This window comes from Lissotriton helveticus, chromosome 7, assembly GCF_964261635.1.
Source record: "Lissotriton helveticus chromosome 7, aLisHel1.1, whole genome shotgun sequence".
NCBI classification, from domain to species: domain Eukaryota; kingdom Metazoa; phylum Chordata; class Amphibia; order Caudata; family Salamandridae; genus Lissotriton; species Lissotriton helveticus.
Genome location: NC_136068.1, coordinates 1,188,089,671 through 1,188,114,822, shown reverse-complemented (window position 1 = coordinate 1,188,114,822; position 25,152 = coordinate 1,188,089,671). Strand labels below are relative to the sequence as shown.

Here is a 25,152-nt window from a genome sequence, read left to right as displayed (position 1 = left end):
CTCCTAACACAAAATATAGCACGAGAGTATAGGGGACCGGAGGATAGGTGGGGGCAGGGTACACAGCGCCACGTCCTGGCCTACGTGGTTTTACAACAAAAGCTTGATCTGAGAGATTTGCCTGGGGAGGAGAGAACCCTGTGGCTTTGCTGGAATAGCACCCAACGTAAAACAGGGCTTACCCACCCATATGCACCGGAGATCCCTCTGGGAATGTTAACAGCACTACCACATGGGGGGGATTGAACTCCGTTGGCAGACTGGGAACAGCTAGGTGTACAGATGATGGGGGATTTATACCAGAACGGGGAACTAATGCCCTTTCCTGAATTGCGAGACATGTATGGGCTGCCAGAGGGGGATTTCCTGATCCATGCAGAGGTCACGACCACAATTCAAAAGCACTGGAGAAAAGTGAGAGCGGAACCTGAGCTGACGCTTGCTTGTCAGTATACTGTGATGGCGGTAGGGACCATTAAAGCGGTTACGTGCCTCCACTCCCGACTGCTCCAGGAGGGCTTGCGTCCCTTGACGGCCCATTAGGCAAAGTGGGAGGAGAGCATAGGCCCCCCGATTCCCAGATGCCACGTGGGGCCACATTCTCCAGTGGGCATGGAAGGGCAATAGGACCGCTAGGCTCCAGCAAATTCAATATTTCATCCTGCACAGGGCCTACCTAACCCCAGGCAAGATCCGGAAATATTTCCGAGTCCAAAGCGCGGCATACCCCAGATGTCGAGAGGAGGGTGTCGAGCTAGAACACATGCTATGGTTCTGCCCACGAATGGAGGGTTATTGGTAAGGAATAGGAGTCCTTTTGAATGCAGTCACAGATAGACAACTCGAATACGATATGGCCACCTGTCTGTTGCACTGGTTCCTGCACACAGCTAGGCATAAGGTAACCAGCAAATTTATCAGTCTGGGGCTCCTATTGGCTAAACGAGAAATAACATGGCATTGGAAGGTGAAGGAGGGACCTTCGAGTGAGAGATGGCATAGGGAATTTTGCAAGTGGGCGGGCTGCGAAAGTATAGTGAGGCTCAGACAGGCTGCCCGCACAGGCAACGAAAAAGCGCTAGAAGTGGCTAGATCGTGGGAGGCCCTAGTTCAGACACTGAGGGATTATCAAACAGAAGAGGAGGAATGAGCGCTCAGCATCCATGTGGTGGATATGTATGGCACATGACTTTGCTAGCCTGTTGGAACACTGTTGTGATAAGCTGTGAGATTCTGATGATGCCTACACCACCGATTTTGTAATGGGGGGAGGGTGTTGGGGGAGGGGAGGGTTGAGTACTGGAACGGGTGGTTATTTGTAGGCAAAAGTATGCTTTGATACCGGTTTCTTTTGGTGGTATGATGTTGCATTGACTTAGTATTGTAGGTTTATCAGTAAGTAGAGTTACGCAATAGTAAATGGTAAAGGCGTGTATGAATAGTAACTGTAGAGATAACCTACTTTCGGTATTACGGGAGGGGCTGATGTTTGTGGGTTGGGGGGATGGAAGAAAAGGGAAATGTGGATGCAAAGAATCTTGTGGATTGATCACAATTGCATTTATATTGCAAAAAGACTACCATTACTTTCCTGACTCATGCCGCCCGACCTTCGGGTTGTGGGCTGAATGGCCGTGTGCAACAATTTAATGGCGTGTGCGTTGCACATGCCGGTACCTGGATTGTTGATCGTACTAGATGTATACTGTACTATTCTGCAATAAAAATATATTTAAAAAAAAAGACAGGACCTAATTCTATACCACAGGGGTTGCAACGCCGTACAACTCCAGACTGTGTGCCTGAATGTCCCCTCTTCTCTGTCACACTGCAAACATGTGGGAGACTGGATAACACCCTTCCACCAGAGTCTGGTCCGTGTGTAATAGTCCCAGTGTAGGTATTTAAACTGTATCAGGCGGTATCGTGTGGAGACCGCTGCGTCCCGCGGGCTGGCCATAGCTTCAGCCCAGTCATCGTCCGTCAGGTCTGGGCTATTAGCCTGCCACGCCATATGCGTCTTGTCGAGTGTCGTCGGTGTATGAGTCGTCAAGGTCTGGTATATTTGCCTAATCTTATGGAGACCAAGGTCACCCATGAGTAGCCGGACTTCCAGAGGTTGTAATTCTGGGAGGGTCTCAAGTGTGCGGATCAGAGGAGTGAGTGCATGACAAAGTTGGAGAAATTTGTAAAATTGTGATTTGTGTAGGTCGAACCCCGCCTGTAGTTGTTGGAAGGATTTCAGTGGGGCACCCCCGCATCACATCACCCAGGGTCGAAATTCCCACTAGGTCCATCCCCGGAACCCTCTCATGGCGACCACTATGCCCTGCCATAGTGGGGTTGCCTGGGTAAGCTTCCCATTCCAGCCCATATGTCGGACCTTGGCCTGCCACAGCTGTATCACGACTTTCCCGGCGAGAGGCATAAAATCAGGGTGTGTGGCACTATAAAGGAGGTGGAGGAGAGGAGAGCGTTCCATTGCTGCATGTTCAATCACATTTGCCGGATCTGTAGGGGAGTTATACCACCATTCATTCACCACAAGTATGTGGAAAGCCACATAATAAAAATAGATATCTGCTGCCCGACCCCTCCGCAATATGTGGACTGTGCACGTGCGGAGAGAAACCTTCACCGCGCCACCATTCAGAGAAATGTATTCAGTATGGCATCCACCTGTGCGAACCAAGAATACGAAATAGGTTAAGGGAAGTTTTGGAGGCGATACAAAATTGCGGGGCAGCGACACCATCTTAAAGATGGCCGAGCGCCCGGAGGGAGGACCATATTGCTGTTTCACTATTGAGACTAACCAATAATGGAGTAATATGTGTCCAGGAGACTGTGGGGCATGAGGATACGAACACACCAAGATATTTAAAGCCTTCCGTCTCCCAGGACAGCTGCGAAGCTCAAGCATCACGACCCTGATGACCGCACATGGGAAACCGCACCGATTTTGCAGTGTTTGTGTGTAACCCTGTAGTTCCCCCAAACACCCTGAGAATTTCCAATATATGGGTCCCAGAATACCAGGGGTCTGTCATGAAAAAGAGGACGTCAACCGCGTATAACTCGATACGGTCCAATCGCGACTGAGACCAGTCAAAGCCACGGAGCACCGGGTCCCCTCTAACCCACACCGCTAGGGGCTCAACCGCAAGAGCGAACAATAGTGGGGACAATGGACAGCCCTATCTAGTGCCTCTGTGGATAGGGAAGGGGTGGGTGCGGTGCCCCGCAATACGTACTGACGCCGTGAGGTCGGTGTAAAGCAGGCACACATAGGCAATAAAGCACGGCCCAAAATTGACCGCTTCTAGCAATTGGAAAAGGTACACCCAACTCAAAGAATCAAAGGCCTTGTCGATATCGGCCAATAGCATGGCGGCCGGCCGGCCCAGTGCTGGGGTAGCTGCCATAGTTATGCACCCTCCTGATATTGTGGCAGATGGCTCTGTGAGGCATGAAACCTGACTGGTCGGGATATATTAAATCCGAGACTCAAGCTCGTAGGCGATCCACCAGGACCTTCCCCAACAGTTTAGGCTTGAAATTGATGAGGGAAATGGGGACAGTATGAGGAAGGGTCATCAGGAGGACGACCAGGCTTGAGGAACAGCACTATCTCGGCATGGCGCCTGTCTTGGGGCAATATGGTTTGTTCCTCTGTCTCTTGGATTGTCTCCAGTAAATGGGGCACTAAGAGATTTATATTTGGCCGCAGGAATTCCATAGGGAATCCATTAGGACTCAGGGCACGCCCGAATGTATAGCATTGATGGCGCCCATCAGTACGTCTACATTAATTGGGGCCTGTAATTGCTCGCAAAGGTGGACCGAAAGTTTATGCGGCAAAATATCCGTGCGTAATGATCCATATGCAGCGTGAATAGCGGGGACAATTGCAGGGGAGTTATCAGCCTGACGTAGCAGATGGATCATTCTGCTTCATTTGTCGCCCTATTGATATACCCGGTGTTGAGACGCCTCTCAAATGGGCTTAACCTCCCCCATTAGAAATTGCTGCAGGTCTTGTTGCGCCTGCAGCAGGTTGCGCCTTATACTAGGGCTAGGGTCTAGGTTGAGCTGTGCAGCCAGGGCTCCTGTCGGCCCGTTTTTAGGTCTCACCTAGCGACGAAGCGCCATGCACTGCTCGCGTAGGCGAGATCTATTGTTGCCGACTTGCTTAGCAATGTGAGACAGGCTAGCTGCACGTGCGTGAAAGACATCAGCTGTGCACGCGTACGGCTCAGCTTGCTTCGTTATCACAACGCCTGCTCGCACCATATGCGTGCGCATCTCACGGCGCCCAGAAATGCCATGTGCACGCTCACGGCATCATTCAGACAGCCGATGTGCATGCTCATGGCGTGTCCAGCGTGCGCCTTACTGTCATGGGTCCTCTAACAGAATGGCTGGGCGCCAGCAATGCATACAGTTATGCTCTCACTCACCGGCTTGGTCTGCAGGTTCGCTGGCCGTCTCTTGGCATGCCGCGGGGCCCCGTCTTGCCTGTAGTGCCATGCAATCTGCCTCGCTCTTCACCCGGTCCCTCTGATGGGGCCGGGATTCAGCATGGAGCCTGCACAGTTCCGGACGTCCTTCCCGGTGGTTCCTTCCTGTTTGTTTGGCAGGCCCTGCCCACGTACCAACGAAGGCTGCCTGACTTATGGTTTGCAGTATGTTCATTTGTAAGGTAGGCGGCACAATAATACATTTTAATAAATACAATTCTATTTGGGGCACTGCAACGGAGCCACGCACAGGACGGGGTATAGGCGAATATTACATTTCTCTTACTACTCCCCATCAAGAGAGGGAGAGTGTCCACACAGGCGTGCATGGGTGTGTGTGCACGCAAATGCTTTTTTTTGTTGTCTTTATTGTTCCTTATTAGACACAGGTGTTGGAGCTTCGGTCAAGCAGAGCATGCCAGGAACTTCTCCCCCTCCAAACCAGCAGCCCTCCAGGGGAACTAAATCACCGTTTGTTTTTGTCAGGCACGGGGAGATGGTTATTGGCCCAGAATCACAGGGTGTTAAGCGTCCCAGCCAAGACTTGAACCCAGTTCCCCAGCTCCGAGTTCGACGCTCTAGCCCTTAGGCCACATCCTCTTCCCAGGATGGAATCACAAAGTAACATATGCACTTCAGTAAGATGGTCTGTCTATGATTTTTAGGGATGCGGTTTTAATTTCGTCATTTACCGTCTTTATAACTCGTGTTTCGCAATAAGTTTTAAAAATATGTCTAATTTAAGAGGAAGTAAAAGATGCCACTGTAATCCAATTTACAAAGCAGTGCAGAATGTTCATTTGTGTTGTGGAACGGACATAGAGCTTCACACACCTGGCAAGCCACAGAACATGTAAAGCACCAATCAACCTTTTACTGTTTTAGTGCCCATCTAGAGCTACTCTAAAATAGGGACTATCTACAGCATTGACTGATGGCTCTGTGGGAAAATATGTGAGCCTTGCATTGCACTTTGGTTCGTAAATCAAACCTGGTTTTGTTACCGACATGTCTTTGGCCAACTATATGGCAGCAGGAACCATATTAGGAACTATATTCTACAGGAATAAAATGCTTTCCATATATATCCTGTTGGATATATAGCCTCAACAAAACTATGGTTTTACATTGAACCTGAGATGGCAGGTGCTCCTAAAAAAAAAAAGCATTTGCAATGCAATAGGTCTTGCATTTACGCGAGTTTAAGCTATTGCCATTGTAAATGACAATGTCTTTTATTTATATTTTAAAAACCAAAACCAAAATAAAAGGCATAGCCATTTACAATGCCAATAGCTCAAACTTGTTTAACTGAGAGACCTATTGCATTGCAAATGCTTGTTCTTTGGTGCGATAACTGATTTCAACACCCCGAATGGTAGGCTTGAGGGCCTCCCACAGGGTACCATGGGATTGACGGAGGTGCCATTATCATCTAGGTACGTGGCATTCGCCCCGCTAAGCATATCCTGATAGTCTGGACACCGGAGATGCCATGGAGATATGCATCAGCGAAAGGGGGGCTTCCGAGAGCACATGTGGAATTGTAGGGTGACTGGGGAATGATCTGAGAGCCCGCTGGGCTGGTGAGTTACCTGTGAGAATCTGTGGAGGAATATACGAGGGGTGAAGAAATAATCCAACCGAGACTGTGAGCCGTGGATGGCAGATAAATATGTGTAACCCTGCTCGTCGGGTGGTAATCTCTCCAAACGTCAGCCCAGCTCAGTGTGGAAACCAATGTACTCAGTTCAGTGTGATCTGGTAATGGTGGGCAGTCTGCACTGCGTTGTTGGGCTAAAGGCCCCATTGTGTCATTCCAGTCGCCCCCCAGAAGGGTCACCCTCTCCGGCAAGACTCCAGCTATCTTGTTAATGAAGGCCATCCCTAGCAGGGGAGGGGCATAGACGCTACCTATAGTAACTTGTTCTCTATACAGTAGGCCCGTGACGAATGGGAATCAACCCCCTGGACCCGCCCTATGCGCTATCTGTTGGAATTGGACCCTGCGATGTACTAAAATGGCCACCCCCGGGAGCCTCTGGTTAATTCCGCATGATACACATGATGGAAACCAAAACGAGCTAGACATGGGGCTTAGTGCCGAGGAGGTGGGTCTCCTGCAGGAGTAGGATATCAGCCCCATACCTCTTAGCTTGGCATAATACCGCTCCCGTTTCACTTTATTCAGGAGACCCCTAACATTCCACGAGACTGCAGTGAGGTCCCCAAAGGGGGTTGCGTCACCTGGCACTATTGTCCCCTGGCTTGAAATATTAGCAGCTGAGAAATCGAAATCAAGTTGTACTGTCTGCATGAAACATAAAAACTAATAAAAATTAACTATTGAGAACTACAACCCCTAATATCCCTCCACCCCCCCACCCAACACTGCCATAAATTAGGAGTAACTGTCACGGTGTGTGGAATACCAGGCTCCCAACAGGGGTGCCCCGCGCTCCCACACCAATAGCACCCTACCCACCCAGGAAATATGGAAAAAACAAGGGAGGTTCAAAGAGTCTGTGGCTCGGCCAACCCAGAGTAAGATTTACACATAGTCTCACTGAGTAATAAACAATGTCAACTTGCTGTTTACTGCCGAAGGTGTGTCGAAGAACTCAAGGGGGCTGCTCCGGGCTCATCGACAGTCTGTCTGATCTGAAGCCATGTCGCCGCTTGGATTTGGGCCTCCGGGACCTAGGGGGGCCGTGAGCTGCGTGATGAGTCTGACTCCACCAGATGCGGAGAGCCTGACCAGAATTAGGGACGTTCATCGGTCCAGGCAAATACAGCCTCCGGAGTGTCAAAGAACGACTTGGAATTGTAGATCACTTGCATCCTGGCAGGATATAGGAGCATATATTGTAAGTTCAAGTCTCTCCGCTTGCGTTTCACAGTTGCGGTCCACATAATTCAATATTTTGGCTAACACCAGTCTAGGAGTCACTCCCGGGGGAGGTTTTTGAGACCGGGCCCGGTGAGCACGTTCCACCATGAAGGTCGAGGACAGGAGATCCCTTGGCATGAGGCCTGTGAGCTACCGAGTGATGAAGCTGGTCATGGATGTGCCTCAAACCCAGGCCCATGAAGCGTAGGTTGTTGCGCTTGTTGGAGAGAAGTCCGTTATTGCGGGGACAGCTGTGCCCAAAGGACTCAGGACAGGTGCTTTGGAGAATGAGGGCCACTGGCCTGGCAAGACAATACCGGTGTAAGTGATCTGTCCCCACACTGATCGCCTTCGAGGAGTGCCAACCCGGGATGGACGCCGCACCACCTCAGCGTGGGCCGCGATGGGCGCTCCCGGCAAACTGGAAGCCCAGGGAGGGCCACAAATCGTGCAGCGCCGTGCACCTTAGCACCGAGGCGTGTCGCGGAATGCGCCTCACCGCAGAGCCAGCAGACACCACCATGGGCCGGCTAAGCGCAGCGCCCGAAGGATCTCTGGCAGGCCAAGGTACCCCATCCACACAGGCAGCAGCAGGGTCACAGACCACCATTGTCCAGGCTTCCCCACGGGCGGTTTCAGGAGGCCACGGCTGGCAATGTCAGGAGATCTCTGTGGGGGAGTCTATGAAAGGGACCAATCCCACTGCACCATCCTCAAGCTGGAAGGGGTTAGGAAGCACTGTTGGTCTGCAAGTATAGAGGGGGCCGCAGGCAGCAAGTGAAGGGGGTCAGGTATCCAATCTGGGCTAGCGCCACCAGGAATCGCTCACCTCTGGGGGCTGCGGCCTGACCCCTACCCTCTCCGATGTGCTGCACGGAGGGAATTGATGCCTGCCGCAGGGGACCAGGCCGTGCACCACATGCAGCTCGCCGCCAGTCCAGCGGCCGGGAGCCCACTCGGCAACAGAAGTTGCACCAGCCAGCAATGATCCCGACCTCCAGGCCGGCACCTTCCGAGCTGTCTATTAGGCATGGGTATCCGTTGAGGAATCTCCGGGTGGGGTGATGTGCTGGTACTGTGCGGCGCCGGGCCTAGATTTCCCTCGGCCAGCCGCGGAACGAGGCACCGGGTGTCACTCAGCACTCCTTCCCACCTCCAAACTCCCAGCGGGCCGAGACCTGCCCACGAGCACCTCCTCGGTGTCCTCCGAGTGTGGCCGGGGCAACGAAGGGAAGATCCAGCTACCGCCTCGCCAGTGCTCGCTCTCAGGCAAATCTCCGCCCGTAGCACGTCCGCCTCCGGTTTCAAGAACAGCTGGCTGCCGGCACAGTCAGGGGCACCGGTCACGGCAATGGAGTACCTCTGATCCGGATTAGCGCAGGATTAATGAAGGATTACGCCGTGGATGCGCGGAGCCCGGCTAGGCCGCGTCCGCCATGATGGCTCTCCAAGCCATGCCGAAAATAGAGTTTTGCTAATAACGGCCGTGGGGGAGATCCTGGAGGTGGTCGTCGCGCAATTACTCAGTGTGCTCTCTCCACAGAGAAGGATGTGGTCAGTTCCAATGCTTGTGTTCACGATTTGAGCCAGGTTTTAACATATTTGATGGCATCTGACCCTTTCTGGTAGATTAAGCACTCTGATGTTACTCCTTCTGGAGCGCCCTTCCAGGTCATCTGCTCACCCCTCCAGTTGTAAGAGTCTAGTTTGGAGGTCTTGTAGGGTATCCTGTTGCGCTTTTGCCAGGGGCTGTAGCGCGGAGAGAACTTTCTCCCGATCTGCGACTTTGTTGCCTAGTTTGCGATGATTGTCCCATAAGAGGTTGAGGTCTGTGACTAGTGCTCCGAAGCTATCTTTCATGGTGACCCTCGAATGTCCAATTGTGGCCAGTACTCTGTTTAGTTTGTCGGACATGGAGGCGGCAGTGGAGGATTCCGTTACCCCGCAGTGGGCTTCGGCATTTGGGGATAGATTTCCTGTTGGATTTGGTGTCTGTGGCCCATATTGGATCACAGTCTCCCATGTTATGCAGAGGGCAGGGAGGAAAGTTATTCGCCGGTGTTCTATTATTTTTCTTGGTATGCTTCCCCTTCCCAGGACCAATCCCATCTCGTCTATTACCATTGCGGTTGTCCGGTGCCCAGTCTGTGTGCCGGTCTCAGTTTGTGCGATAAGTGGTTTTTCTCTGTCTCCATTCTCTGCGCTGGGTGGCAGGTGTCTAGTCCATCATGGTCCAAGCCGTGTGTGTTAGGCGTTTCGTGGTATTAATGGGAATGCGCCAACTCCAGGTACCAGATTTATTGGTATGCGCATGGTGTGGTGCCTGCCCTCAGGTATGAGGAGCCGAATCTAGTTTTTGTCTTGGGCCAGGGCAGGGCTGTCGAGCGCTCCAAGGCCCCCGTGCAGGGATCTGTGCTGGGAGCCACACACGTTGGCGCATGTTTTTGTGTAAACTTCTCCTGTTACACAGGGGGAGAGGGGGAGGCCTGTCGGTCCTCCTTTTTTTTTTTTTTTTTTATAAATCTTTTTATTGTTATAAAAAACAAAAAAACAATGAGAGCGTATCAAGTGCAATGCAGTCCAACACATACAAGGAATCGAACAATTGAAAGATCGCAATATCGGCAGTCTTGAAGCAGGACACTGAGATTCTAACACACGTTTGACGAGTCAGGATTATAAAACTAGCGAAGTTAGCCTATATCAATGCGTGCAACCCACAGGCCCGTTCACCCACAAAATCAGGATATCAAAGATCATGCGCCCCTCGATACTAAGATCGGAAACAGGACAAAGTACTGACATTTGTATGCAAAAACGGACAAATCAAAATAATAGAGCTCGCATCAGCACCTTAATACTAAGAACAGAGTCAGGATATACAAGAAATCAAGAAAGAAAATAAAATAAAAACGCAACGTGCGCAACACCTCACTCTGCACCCCTGCATGTAGCTTACGCCAAACCCCAACTAGCAGTGTGCCTGTCGCCCCATCTAATCTACAAATACTAAAAGAAGTATGTGGAGGAGTGCCTTCGTACAGGCTCCCGGCCTCTCCCCCCCCCAGTTGCTGTCGGCGAGCTTATCCAGGTCGGTGTCCCCTCAGCGTCCATCTCCCACCTTGGAAGCAAGGAAGCGCCAGTTTCGTCTGTGACATCATCTTTCGCCGCAGCCCCTCGGGCGCGGCTCACCGACAGTTAGGACCTTCAGTTTGGTTCCGAGGCTTTGTCCTCCTTCCGCGGCAGGTGCCGTCTCACCCAGGACGTGCAGCCCCTCCTGTCGCCTCCCTATCTGCCGTTTCCCGGCGGGAAGGCAACTAGGCCCCAAATGACAGCCTACGCTGCAGCTCTGCAGGCTTCCTTGGCCCTTTCTCCACCTCCTGAGACGTCCTTGGATCCCTTGCCTCTTACGTAGACTTCTGCGGTGTCGCCGGCGGCTCCGGCGCTGAAGGCTTCGGCTCCAGGTCGTAGGAGAGTGGCGCCATCGGGGTGTGGTCTTTCAGGGCTCCCCTCTTCGGCGCCTAGTGCCCTGTTTTGCTGCAACTCCCTACGGGGCTCCCTGTGGCGTCACAGGTGATCGCCGCCACCCCGGGCTTGCCCCCGGGTCCCCCTCGACCCTCTGAGCAGGCAGCTGCCTCACCAGAGGTCGAGCTGGCGCTGCTTTGGCGCCAGGGGCCTTCCTTCTCGGCTCCGGTGGAGTAACGGGTAGAGGCGGGGTCTTGGGGTGCTTTCCCGGGTCCCCCTCGATCCTCGGCGCGGGTGGCTGCCCCGTCTGGGGCCGAGCTGGCGCCACAAGTGGCCACCCCCGCGCCGCCTGACGCAGATCAGGCGCTGCTGACGTCACCCACGGAGCCGTGCCGGCCCCAGGTTCTGGATTTGTCTACTGAAGTGCCTTAGTCTCCGGTGGTCTGTCATCTGTCGATGTGTTGCTCCCCGGAGACAGAGCACTGTGTAGTTGCCTTTTCGCTGGCATCTTCTAGGGGCGGCTCTTCGCTGTCCCCGCAGCCAAAATCGGCATTTTCTCCTCCTGAGGCCCTTCGGGTCCCTCATTCCTCGGTGGATCCTCCTCTATGCCGGGGCTGGCCGCTTCCCCCCTGTAATTGGGGAAGGGCGGCTCAGTCTGCGACCGTCACCCATGGAGGAATTGCTTTCACCTCCGCGGTTCCTTACTGAGGCCAGTGTTGGCTTTGTTTGGGCTATTTCCATGGCTGCTGGTATTCTGAGGATGGGTGAACCTGTCACTCCATTTTCTACAGACCACCTCTTGGGGATTCTCCACCAGGGCTCTGGTGGACGGGAGTTGTTCCTTCTTTTTGCGGCGTCACTCCATGATTCTCTTATGGGGGCCTGGAGGCACCCTGCCATGGGCGATCCAGTGCTTCAGGCACTACTGCACCGCCATCGGCCTGCTCCGCATGACCCGGTCTGTCTTTCTTTCCACCCTTCTACTCAAGGCGCTCTACTGCATACTACCTTTCCGTGTTTGCCTGTGGTGTTGTTTCCTCCATCTCAGGAGGCCCGGTGGTTAGATTCATGGGGACGTAATGTCTTCGCTTCTTCCAGTGCTGCCTTCAGAGCGCTTAACACTTGCCCAGGTCTACTTCTAGCCTGTGGGGTTCAGTGGAGTCCCTTCTTTCTTGTGTATTTTATGAGGGTGCCCGTGCTGATCTGCGGGCCCATGTGCTGAATGGTAAAGAGTTGACCGCGTTTATTCTTTGTGTGGCTTTGGACGTCGCCGATGCTATTGGCCGTTCTATGGCCACTTCTGTGGCTCTCCGTCACCATGCTTGGCTACGCGATACTGTTTTTTCTGAAAATTTTAGGGAGCGTCTGGTCGACCTCCCTTTTGACGGGGTCCTGCTGTTTTAATACTCTTGCAGACTCAGCCATCCAGCATCTTCTTGTGGGGCTTTGTCCTCCTCCTCCTCAGTGGGTGGTTTGTTGACCCTCCGGTTCTGCTCCCGGAATCTTGTGTGGGGTGAACATTACACTTTCTGTGAGAGATACTGTGCACTCCAGGCCCTGAGTTGGCCTACCTCTTTAGTTGGGGTTCAGCCCCCGTTGGCAAAGGTGTTCTTTTTTGCTGATTACTAAGCCATCTGTCGTTTTTGCCGCAGGGTTTCTAATTTGTTCTCTGAAGCAGGATTTCTTCCCTAAGAGTGGTTCCCATACTTCTTGGGCCGTGTCCTACCCTACATGGGGTATTTGTAGCTATTGGATAGCCTGTCTTATACTGGGAAAGGTGGACTTTGCCTTGTGGGTTCCTTGCCCTTCTTGCTGTTACTATATGCCGCTGATGCGTTTCTTGGACGGCTGCGGCGTGGGGCGGGGTTCGGCCTCTGGTTTGCTGTTGGCCTGGTCCTCTGTCTGGTGGCGTTCTGCCTCTGGTTTGCTGTTGGCCTGGTCCTCTGTCTGGTGTCCAGAAGGGTTATTTCCTGTGTTGGCTACTTCGTTTGTCCTTCTTGTTCTCCTCTTGTTTCCCGGCGGGTTGCTGGTTAGCACCCGGCGGCGCCCGCCGATTTTTCTGGTCCGGCCAAGGGCCTTGGAGTGAGGCCTGGCGCCCCTGCTTCTGGCTTTCGGGAGCTTATGAGACTGTTTTCCTCTTTCACCTGCCTTATTACTGAGGCGCTGCTCGGTGTGGCCTGTTGACATCCAGTTGTGATGAGTCCGGCCGCCCTCTTCATCGGGTGTGTTCCCGGTGAAGGGCTCTTGCCTTCGTTTCAGCTCTTCTCCTGGAGTCTCCGGGTTGCTCTTCTTCCTTGGCCTCCTTTTTGTGTGGTCTGTACCTGGGGCTTCCGGTGGAGGTCCCTGGTACATTGACTGCAGTTCTCTTTTCCTATTGCCTGTTCCTGGGGCTTCCTTTGCCTGTACCTGGGGTTTCCGGTGGAGGGCCCTGGTGCATGGGCTGCTGACCTCCTCTCCCTTCGTTTTCCCTGTACCGGGGGCTTCTGCTGGAGGTCCCTGGTACATCGGCTGTTGGCCTCTTTTTGTATTGCCTGTACCCGGAGCTTCCGGTGAAGGTCCATGGTATATTGGCTTATGGTCTCTTTTCGTATGGCCCTTCCTCCTCCGGCTTGGTGTCGGCAGGGCCGCCGCTTGTCGTGGGGACACACGCCCTGTGGAGTAGTGTTCGGCGCGGCAGTTCTAGTCTGATTGGTGTGGGGGCCTGGGGTGTTTCCCTGTCCTGGCGATTTTTTTCCCCTGTCGGGGTCTGGATTCGCCTGGGCTGGGGAGGTCCTCTCGCAGACCCTCCTTCCCCTTGGGTATGGTTAAGGTATCTATTCTACGTGAAGGAATCTGTGGCTAGTAGTCTCTATCAGATGTACAAGTTACTTACCTTTGGTAACTATGTATCTGGTAGAGACGATTCTAGCCGCAGATTCCTTCACATAGAATAGATTCCTTCACGGCCTGCCTTTACTCCCCGTTCTGCGAGGGCCCTCTTGGTCTTCTGCACTCGCCTGCCACCGGGTGGTTGTCTTCGGCGAGTGCCTTTTCGTACTCCCTCCTTCGGGGAATGCTCGCCTTGTTGTTGCTCCATTCTTGAGTTTTATAGGCACTTCTGTGTCCCTTCCCCCTGGGTCTTCTGTATTTGCCTGCCTCCGGGTGGTTGGCTTTACTGAGTGTCTTTCGTACCACCTCCTTCGGGGGATGCTCGCCTTGTTGTTGTTGTTCCATTCTGGACTTTATAGACGCTTCTGCACCCCTGCACTCTGGTCTCCAGTGTGGGGTTCGCTTGTGCTGCTTCTTCTTTTGTTGATAACAATTCTGCCTTTGGCAGTCTTTAGGGTCAAGGTGCCTTCGTTGGTCTCGACTTAGGTGTTCGGGTGCCTTTCTCCCTACTGGTCATTGTTCTACGTTCTGACATTGGTGTCCCTTTATGTTCTGGGCAGTGGCTGCAGCCTTCTTGGTCTGATGTGTATTTTCACATGCTTCTGCCCCAGGGAGGCTGTTGTATTTGTTTGCAGGATTGCTTTCCAGTAGCTGTGCCCTGTCCTTTCATTCCTGACCTTGGTGCCTCGGTGCTGGGCTTTATTCTGGATGGTTCTGTTCCTCACCATTGTTTCTTTCCCTTCTGTTTAGTGGGGCTTTTTCGCACACTGTTCCAGTATTCTCACAGTTTTTGCTGGTGATGGCTCCGCGTTGTGGCGCGGAAAAATTCTCCTAAGAAAACGGACTGGTTGGGACTTATGTATCCTAACTGACGTCACGGACGCGGAAGACGTCAGGGCAGAGTCACGTGGTGCCGTCCCCCCAGCGCACAGGGATGCTGTGGCAAAAATGTTTCCGGGTCAGTCTGATGCCTGGAGATAATTCTACTTGAAGGAATCTGCGGCTAGAATCGTCTCTACCAGATGCATTGTTACCGAAGGTAAGTAACTCGTACATTATGCAGCTAAAAGTAACAAACAGAAAGCACACAGGCACAATATGGCAGAGAAACAAGCCTTTTACATTGACATATACAATATATATTAGACGTATTTGTTTTGTAAAATATATCTCTACAATCTGTTTCCGCCACTCGCTGGCTCCTCCCTAGAATCCTCAGCTTAGAAATTTGCACCAACAAGATATTTCTCCTCAGCGCACCTGAAATCGGGAGACTGTTATGCATTCCTCATTTGTACCACCTATGTCAACTCGCAGCAACTATTGACTTCTTCGTCTGATTATCTTGTACATTAATCATCAGCGGTGACTAAAGACAGAACAAACATAGTGAATATATGTGCCCTATGCACGGCAGCACATGCACTCTTTAACCCTTACTGTTTTTCAAGAAGCACAACAAATTCCAGGTGCGTGCTTCACTGCATCTAGCTGTATGCACCATAAATGGAAGGAATAACAGAGCACAGAACGGACTCTTTGGCCACCATTTGCAGTGTGAAAGCCTGTTTTCCTTTGCTTTGTGTTTGCTGCTTTTTAGCCTCTGCTCCTGGGCCGGGTCTTGCATCGCCTCTGCTGTTCGAACAGGCATGCTCAGTCCCCTCCTGTAAGCCAATCAAAACGCTGCAATGGCAGCGTTGTGATTGGTGCGGAGTCGCGGGCAGCGCCCAGCCAGGCACCTGTTGGGAGGCCATTTTCTCTATGTAGGCTGCATGCAGCCTACATAGAGAAAATGTAAATGTAAAATGCGTATGAGTGTTTTGGTCGGCCCCAGGGCACTGAGTGGTGCAAGCCACTCCTCACCGACCCACCCCGCCCCTCCCGCCAAAAATCAGGCATTCCCCTGCCTTCTGCTTTCTCACAGCGCGAGAAGCAGAAAATAAAATGGTATTTAAAATGCTATTCTATTTTCTGCTTCTTGCACTGAGAGAAAGCAGTGGGGCGGCGCTCCGATGCCCTAATGGAGCTGCTGCCACTGAGTTTAGCTCATGGCAGAAAACCCCGCCCAAGGTTCATTCTGTTCAGGACTCCGTAAAGGAAAGGAACTTTTATTCTAGACTGTCAAAGGCCTTCCCAAGTCAATCAAGGAGACCACCGCCCTGCTATGATCATTAGCCTCGGAGTTCATAATGGCTGCTAACCGTCTGATATTCAGTGTGGTGTTTCTGGCCGCTAAGAGCCCTGCTTGGTCAAGATGGACTAATTTGGGCATGAGAGAGAGAAGTCGTGCTGCTAGGATTTTGCTAAGTATTTTTTAGTTGTGGTTGAGCATGGACAGCAATCTGTACGACTTAATCATGCCCAGGTTTTCCAGGTTTCTGTACTGAAACCACTAATGCCTCCCTTTTAATGAGCAACAACCTCTTGGTGCAAATTCAGATTGGTTGGTCAGGGAAAAACCTTACTGCTTTTTTTTCAACATTTATTTATTGAGTTTTACAAATGTTATAACATCTGAAATGTTCACATTGTGGACATGGTGTAGGCAGAATGCCAAAAATGTGTACAGAAAGAACACAATATACATATCTTAACATCTGTCCATGAATTCCAAATGTCAGAAAGCCTCCTAAATACCAATAAAACATCAGGAAGAGATGCCACAAGAGGCACAATGCTGCAACGGTAATAACTTTGACGGTGTTCAGGGCTGTCATGATGCAGTGATAAAAGGCACGAAGAGCAGATAAATAAGTCTATATAAGATTACAAACACAGCAGGTGAGCTGTCACGCTACTATATACAGCTCCAACTATAGATGCATGCCACAGCGCATGTTCAAACTTGGTAAGCGATTCAGCGATGCAGGATCAACTTGAGTAGACAAAGCACGCCATATTACCCCCATGAGTTTTGGTGTCACTAAATAGTATGTTTACAGTATGACCATTTGAAAACCTCACTCAAGCTTTATTTTTGTATACTTGGGGACATTTTTGCTTAAGTAAATAACATTTTCATTCTCCTCATCAAAGTGCCTATTTCCAAAAGGAGTGGATGCTGCATTAGCAAATGTTCTAGAAAAAGCCCACCAATCCGCCATGATCCTCCTAATGTATCTACAGTATATTGTACAATAGATCTGAAAATCTTTAACAACTGGGAAATTGTATGCAAATCTTCAGTATGGGCCTGGAATGGAACAATTGACTCCATAGTAGTTGAAGTAAGTGGATAGAAAAAGGGTTCTTTATATTGTTTGAATGAGTAAACACGTGTGGTATACAAGAGGGGAATGAGCCTACCACCGCTTCCAGATTTGACTCCCAAGTGCCACTCTCTCTTATGTTCGAAAATGGGAATTAACCCAACATCAAACATTGCTTTAACCCAAAGTATCAAATTGCTTTACATGGATCGCCCTTTCAAAATCCATTTAATGTTAAAATCACACCACTGCTACAGAAAACACTCCAACAAACCTTGCAGTAACTTTAACAGTAGATTTGCTCTTAAAGTAGTTGCTTACAGTTTTTAGGGGAATTTGATGTTGTAAAAATGACTGGTGTGGTGATAGTGGGTCTGACAGATAATATGCTTAGTATAAAGTGTTCATGGAAAACTGAAGAAAATGAACTAAATTGTACTCTTCCTGCTTTCAGACAAGGAAGTAGCCAATACCCATAGCCATTTAAGTGAGATATGATGTGGGTTGGCAGCTAGCACTGCAGGCTTTCAGCCACCCTATTCTCAGGTCACAGTTTGGTTTTGCAGCTCGAAGGGAAAAAGTATATTTCTAACTCAAATGAAAAATATTTTATGATCCAAGTATGAGAAAGCTGGAGTTGCAGTGAGAAGCTTTGTGATCTCAGTGGGGCGATGTCCTGTTTTGGCCATAGAATTTAAATGTTGTAAATGGGTAGGTATGGATCATTGGCTGTCCACCTCTGGAATAGGGTGGATGGTCTGGGTACAAAATTTACAAATCTCTACCATTGACCCATGAAACCAGAGACTGTTTGTTTTGGTCTCTGTATTTATTTTTATCTTTTTATTTTTAGTTTGCAATGCTAGCGGAGGCTGTCTCTCTGGAACGTCATGAAATAAAAGCCAGAGAAAAAGCTCAAGAAAATGTAAGTACAAATTCCCAAATGTAAATTTTATTTTAGTTAATGTCAGTTTTCATACTGATGAGTTTAATGACTTTATTTCTTTTCAGTCACTCAACAAAATGAAGAGAGGCCTGCGGGCCAAGATGGAAAAAGAAATTCGGGAGCTACAGGAAATTATTACAAAAAATGATGATGATGCTTTCTTCCGGGAACTGGAGGCAGAAAGGCTAAAGAGAAGGCTTCAGATGGCATCATTCCAGTACAGCAAAAGCCATCTCCTGTAATAGGAAACTTACATCAACACACGTAATATTGGTGCATACATTGGAGGACACGGAAAAATCCCCTGCCATCATGGAGGAATTTCAGTGATTGTGATATGGTGCCATCAGGAGTGCCATTACAGTGATCTTAATAGCTCCCATTAGATTCAGACTTCTCCTTACTCATCCCTTGGAAAAGCAGATTTGCACACATTTAAACTCGTGCAGTGCATGGTTTGAAGTATGATTGAAAAATAGAATCCTTCAAGGACTATTTTGAGTTCTCAAATCTGGATTCCTTTTAACACTTGTTAGAGGAAAGTTTGACACGATGTCAAAAAGTACTTGATGGACCACACACATTTCATCAACAAAGCGCTCTTAGGTGCTGGTACTGGTGTGATGTTAGCATAGTAGAGGTTAAAATCCAGGCTGCTGTTGTGTTGGGCAGCAGAAAAATACTTCCTGCTTTTAATGCCACACTGCTGCTAGGTGGCTTTTTAAAACATTGTCAAACATGAAGCACTGGAGACTAACAATGGCATTGTGTTTGTAAAGCAAAACACTATAAACATCACTCTATTGTGCAGGGTAATATCCCACTGACTACTCCACGCACTAGAATGCATCTAAAAGATATAAGCATGAGTCCCAGATATCTGCATGTGACAGGACAGTATGATCATACCTTTGCTTTTGTAGTGCATGCTAGGGCGGGCTGAAATGCAGTTTGGTTCTTCAGCATAGTCTGAGGGGCTACAATAGGCAGATCGTGTTGTACCCAAGACTTTGTGTCCTATTTAATTGAAGTAACAATTGGTGCTCCTATAGCCAATTATAAATCGATCTTACCTCGTCTTGGGTAGCAGTTGGTAAAAGGGGTCCAGAACCATCTGATGGTGGTGTGATTGGAACAGAATGTTGCATGCCTGAGCCAATTGTTCATGTTGTTATTCTGTACTATAGTTGCATGTATAGTGTATTTACGCAAGTGGGATTGTGACTTTCAACATGCCCTGATGAATGTGAAGAGCAGAACTAGGATTGTTTTAACTCGATAAGTGCTTTGCCAACGACACCCAATTCTTGTCTCATCACGTTACAGGCCTGTGAACAAAGCTGCACTCGTGGTTCTAGGTACAGGGAGATCAAAACTACATATCTGTTCATTGGCGTATGCACCTGCAATAAGATAGGAGCCCTGGCACTGGCTCTCGTGCTCCATATTGTCACTCCCATGCTGTAAGTTTGAGAATCGCTTTACAGTTGAGAACGTTTGGCAATATAGAGTGTGGACATAGAAACATCACTTACCTGTAGTTGTATATCGTCTAAACTGAGCATCTTTGTTGAATTTGTTTGGTATGAGATTGGGTTTGTTAAAACATCTAGCAAAACTGTGATATGACCGACTTCTTCCCAGTATGATTGCACAATGTTGTAGGACTTGTATCTAGTAGAGCAAAGAAAATGTTGATCTTAAAAACTGAATATGTTGTATTCATGAAATGGAGCATGCTAAGATCTTAAAGCAAACGGGTTTAAGTATGCAAGCAACGCTTCTGATCTCTTAGTAGAAGACGGTCATTCTCTTCTCTAAATTGAACACAGTGATAAAATGTTTACATGTTTGTGTTTTGACAAGTGCTATAGATATTAACTTCTCAAACCTACTGTGTGCTGTTTAAAATAGTAGACATTTTTGTTACCTAATGTGCCAAATGATCTAAGGCATTAGTGAGTCATGAGTTACCTGTGAAATGGCCAATCAAAAAATGAAATGACAAGGACAGTTTGTTCGCTGTTTGTTGAGTGGTGACGCAATGGGTACAGAGATGACTGACGTCACAGTGAACATGGGATGTGAAAGATACTCTCGATTTCAGCTTTTATTTTGTAAAATTCAAACATCGACGCACAAGATTGGTATGCAATAATTGGTTGAATTTGTGAGCTTGTTTTAAGGGGTCTACTAACGTCCATTTTTACTTGAAAGAACTTGAAATGTTCATTTTAATAATTTTAAACATGACAATTCTCAAAACTAAAGTGATAGTGGCAAACTAAACCGATTTAAATATACTAATATCTCAATAACCAGACCGATTTTAGCATAGAGTAGTGTCAACCAATCGATAATTGTTTGCATTTAGCATTTAAGGTCTATTGTCCAGATGTGGTTTATATGGGAATTGGCTTTCAGTAAGTGCTATATTTGATAATTATGCTCGCCTTTCGAAGTCAAATATTATATTTGGTTTGCTTTTCGGATTGTTTACCCTTTATTTTACAAAATCATAGAATTCAAAGTACTGTTAAACTAACAAAACACTTGGAACTAAAAAATACCAATCCTGGAATATGTATTAGGCTGAACCCCCTTCTACAAAAAGCTGTTAAGAGTGAAAGAAAACCCCTTGAAGTGCCGTTAGTCACCCTGAAAGAAAGATCTATTTTTCGGAAATATAATTTTGTAGGTTAAGACCTAAGTAGGCTTTCATAAAATCCAATTGTTTACTTTGCCATTATTAAATCTGACATGCTTTTTACTATCTAATTTAGGTTTTTTGATTCACAATATATTCTTTTATACTTACATTAAGTACTTGGTGGTGAATCCGTACACAGAATAGAAATGTCTTCTTTCCTAAATTATTTCAGATGTCAGTTGTTTGCTGTGTCTGACCAATTTGAATGTGGAGAGTCAGGAACACTTATTCTTCATAAAGTTCCTCTCTTTGAAGACTATTACCATTGCACTTGGTGACTGCATGTTTTCCAGTGGTTTACCTTCTTATGAATGTAACCCACAATAAATAATGAACTCAATTTCCATAGCACTTCAACAGGCCCCTCTTTCTTTCCCTGGTGTTGGAACTCTGAAACTTTTGGGCAATCATGAAGACTGCTTTGAGGTTTTAATAACATGGGGCTTGGTAACACGCACATCCGTCCTGTTTCCCTCTGGCCGCCCTGCCCTTCTCCTCTCCTCTTTCCTTTATTCATTTCCTCAGTTTCCAGTTACTCTTTCCACATACTGAAGAGCATTGGAACCTCTGTCACAACCATTTTCCGCTGGATTGCATTGGTATAGTGGCTTCAATTTAGAAATGATTGTCACACATTGTTTTATTTTTCTCCTCCAGGAACTTTAACAACATAACCAAGTAATTTCATTGATATTTTAGAATGCTGTTAAGAAGGGGAAATGGCAGTCTTTCTACACACTTCCCTCTCTCCAGTGAGAAGGAGAAAAAGGCATCTTTTGTTCTATTATTGACTTGGCACGTTAGAAGACCTTTGTGGGCATCTGCTGCCCTCTTTGGCTGATTTAGACTTGCATCATATTTATTGAAATGTTACGAAACAAAAAAACTTCGACCGGACCAGGCAAAACTGCTAAAACCTAATAGTATGGAGAATGCTTTCATAGCAGTCGCTCCCCCAACCTGTGCTGTAAACATGTCCCTCTACCCATTGAGATCATGTAAGAGCCCAAAGAGTGACCTTCCACTAAATAAACACCATTCAAGGTAGGAAAGGATTTAAAGGAGCAGTACAAAATGCAAAGAGATAAACAACAACTCTGGGAATTCAGGAAGAAGGTCAAAGATGCCCCTTCAACCAAACCGCCAACATAGCAAAATAACACCATGTTGGAACATTTCCCAAGAGTATGCCACTTTCACTTTTCACGGAAAATCAAGAAATACAAGCAATGCAGGCATCTTTTCAAAATACTAGCCACGTAAATAGTCAAATTATCTTCATCCAACACTGCCATCTGTCATAAGGGTCTTGGTAAAGGTTCAGGCTGCTTCCACCTGGGAGAAGACATACGTTTGGTTAGCTTCCATGTTTTGAGTCTGGCAGCGTTCCCCCACCACCGCTGAGATTCCAGGCCCCTGGAGTTCCTTCCCTGCACATTGGTTGAAACTTTTCTTCCTCCATTACATTGGGTCACCATACTCTGAAAAGAGAAGCACCTTCATGACTCCTATCAGAGTGGCAGATTCAGAGAGAATGGTTTCCCAGACATTTGAATCATGCAATACCACCACAATTGTGCCACCTACAGAAGTCACAGTCATCCCCTTTGATTTAGATGGACGTCTTCATGCCTTTCACATGTGTTCCCCAACTTCACTTCCTGGGGGAGCCAAATGCTCACTTAAATATATACATCACCTTCAGACTCTTTGTTTCGGGGATAATGAGCTGAAAACCCCACTAAATATATTATACACCCTCCAGTCATTCTCCAAAGCCTCCAGTGTATTATCCAATAGGTTCAAAGGCACCCATTCCTGTATCCTTGCATTCCCGGTATCTTCCTTGCTCCTCCATGCCTTCGGTTTTATGCTTCGAAAAACATACATTAGTACCAATAGACTTTGTTGGTTTAGTTTCTGCTACCCTGAATTCTATCTTCACTAAACGTGTCTATACTGAAGATGTAGATTGTTCCTCATTGTCTAATTTCTAACAATCGAGCTCAAGCCCCCACTCCTTCTTCCTGGAGCCTGGCCCGTTCACTCACTGGTTAACTGTCTCTCATCCTCTGCATCACTACCCCATCTGAGTGGGGAAAATAAGTCCTACTTGGCCTTCCTCACTGTCCCAGCAACCATTTCGATCATGCACCATCCTTCATCAAACTTCTAGATCTATTGAAAGGCCTGTTGGTGATATCAGTGTGTACCATGGGTCTCTCACCCACTGGGCTTAGCCCCAGTATGCAGGTCATCTAGGACAACATCAGTCTATCTCAGGCCGGGTTAATCGGACATCTCTTGTTCACCGGGACGTCCCTTGTCTGTATTGAATGAGTTCTGGCCTTTATCCTCTTACCTTTCAAACAAAATTGCTCTGTCACTATTTCTTATTTTTCTACAAAAGCGTCCTAGCACCCAGCTGTTATTATTTGAAGTAGGCCTTAAGGGACTGCTTTTGCTATTTGGATAGCATTTCCTATTTTTTGACTAAGGGATATTTAATCTCGGGATGTTTGCACAATTCACACTGGGCTCCTTTACCTATCAGGCACACAATGTACTGAGTGTCACAGCTTCTAGGCAACTCCGTGAAGACTGCCTGCCATCAGAAGAACCTTTCCAGGCAAGCAATATTTTTAGACTAAAACTACAAAGCCAAATCACCAGGTCGAACGTTGGGGCGAGTTTATTTTCTCAAATGTATATGCACATTGGAGAGGAGGAAAACGGCGAGAGTATGCACATTTTACTTATCCTTTTTGCGGTGCTTCAGTAATTGTGTGAAGGGGAAGAGACCATGAGATCTAAGTCAGAAACCCCCGAAAGAGTTGACAAGTCTTGTACGTTTGAAAGGATGAGTATTTCTATTTTTTCTCATTCTGGCTTAATAGTAATAAAGTTACGTGTTTAGTTTAATGTCTCATGGTCATGTCCAACAAATCTAGAGTTAGCCCATGATCTTCAAAATTAGTCAGATATCTACGTATTTATTTCCAATGAATTAATGCTTGATTGGTACGTGTTGTCATAAATTGACGTTAATCGTGCCATGAAACCACAATGATTTCACTAAATGCTTCCAACACTTTCTTTGATTGAGTGCTTGATCAATCTGTTCAATCATATCCACAAAAACGTTTTTCTACATAAATTATTTAACGTTGCAATAACACTATGTGCTATTTCAACTAATACATTACTATGAAATAACGGTTTAGGCTGCTAGTTTGTAGATATTTTGTGGTTCTGTTTTAAAGATGTACATAACTTGTTTGAACTTTTCATATAAATGAACATGTTTGTGCTAAAAGACAGTTATGAGATTGTAAAAACGTTAAGAGGATATTGCCATAAAATAAAAGATTTTATCAAGTAAACTAGTAAAAGTAGGTGTCTGATTTATTTTGCTCAATCCGCGTTTTCACACAATTAATTTGTGGAAATGCTTCAGCCTTGACAAACGAAGGAAAACTGTTCTGCATGTCATTGCTCATGTCCTCCTCCTTCTCCATGGGCTCCAACCACTTGCACGCTAGCGGTTTTCCCGCTGTGCGCTGGAATTTCAAAATCAACATGTTGAGTGACGAGTTCACCTTGTCATCCGCACAGGGTAGGTAATGCTGATGACGAGCTGAGCTCGTCATCAGCATGGAAGGGGTTAAGTGTGGCCTATAGATGGTTTTAGATGTTTTGCCTGCCTCATGTAATATCTTCCTAAATTAAAAAACATATTATTTATTGGTGACATTGGTCTTTTCATCAGTCAGTCACAATTTGCTTCCACCCACCAATGTATACAACATGGGACAATGACTCAGCCCTATCTGACTTTCCGGAACCTGCGCAAGGAGACTTTCCTAGCTGAAGAGTATCTAAGTGACCTGCTTGGGGTGTACCAGCTGAAGAGGGAGAAGAGGTGTTTGGACTCTTTGTGATGGAGAGCAAGGAAGACTAAAGAAGTAGCCTTAAAAACAATGCGCTTCTTCACAGGAAGCCAATGCAGTGCTCTAATGCCATTTCTGACAGACACTCGTTTGAGAATGTTAAGAATAAGGCAGCACGCAGCCGCATTTTGCACCACTTGTATCTTAAGTGTGGATGCATTAATATTCAGATAGAGCGCATTGCAGTAATCAAGTCTGGAGGAGACTGGAGCAATGGCCACCGAGTGACGCAATTCAACAAGAATAAAAGGAAAGGTCTTCCCAAGAGTCCTGATTATGTTAAAGCAGGTACTCGTGATATGATTGACCTGTGAGTCAAAGTTCAGGGAAGTGTTGAAGAATACTCCCAAGATTTTTGGCCACTTTAACAGGCGTAGGTAAAGGGCCACATTCCTCAGGCCACCAACAGCATGACCAGAGGGATTCCTGTGCACCAATTTCCAGCAGGTCAGTTTTTCTGTGTTCAGTTTAAGAATTCTTTTTCCATCCAGATGTTAATCTTGGTCATGCAGAGATTAAAGTTTTTAGCTACTCCAGGGCAAGTTTTAAGAGATGGATACAATAATCTGTGAGTTCTTGGCATATGAGAGTGTT

General features: G+C 47.7%; 1 protein-coding gene across 1 annotated transcript in view; it reads left to right on the top strand.

Moving 5' to 3' along the window:
* CEP95 (centrosomal protein 95) overlaps positions 1-23,994 on the top strand; it is a 754,590-nt gene extending 730,596 nt beyond the window's left edge. Inside the window, exons 20-21 of the mRNA XM_078654338.1 lie at positions 17,806-17,877; positions 17,964-23,994. Of these exons, the coding sequence (XP_078510464.1) occupies positions 17,806-17,877; positions 17,964-18,140 (249 nt within the window). The 3' untranslated portion in view covers positions 18,141-23,994. The remainder of the gene's footprint in view (positions 1-17,805; positions 17,878-17,963) is intronic.
* Positions 23,995-25,152: the final 1,158 nt, after the last annotated feature.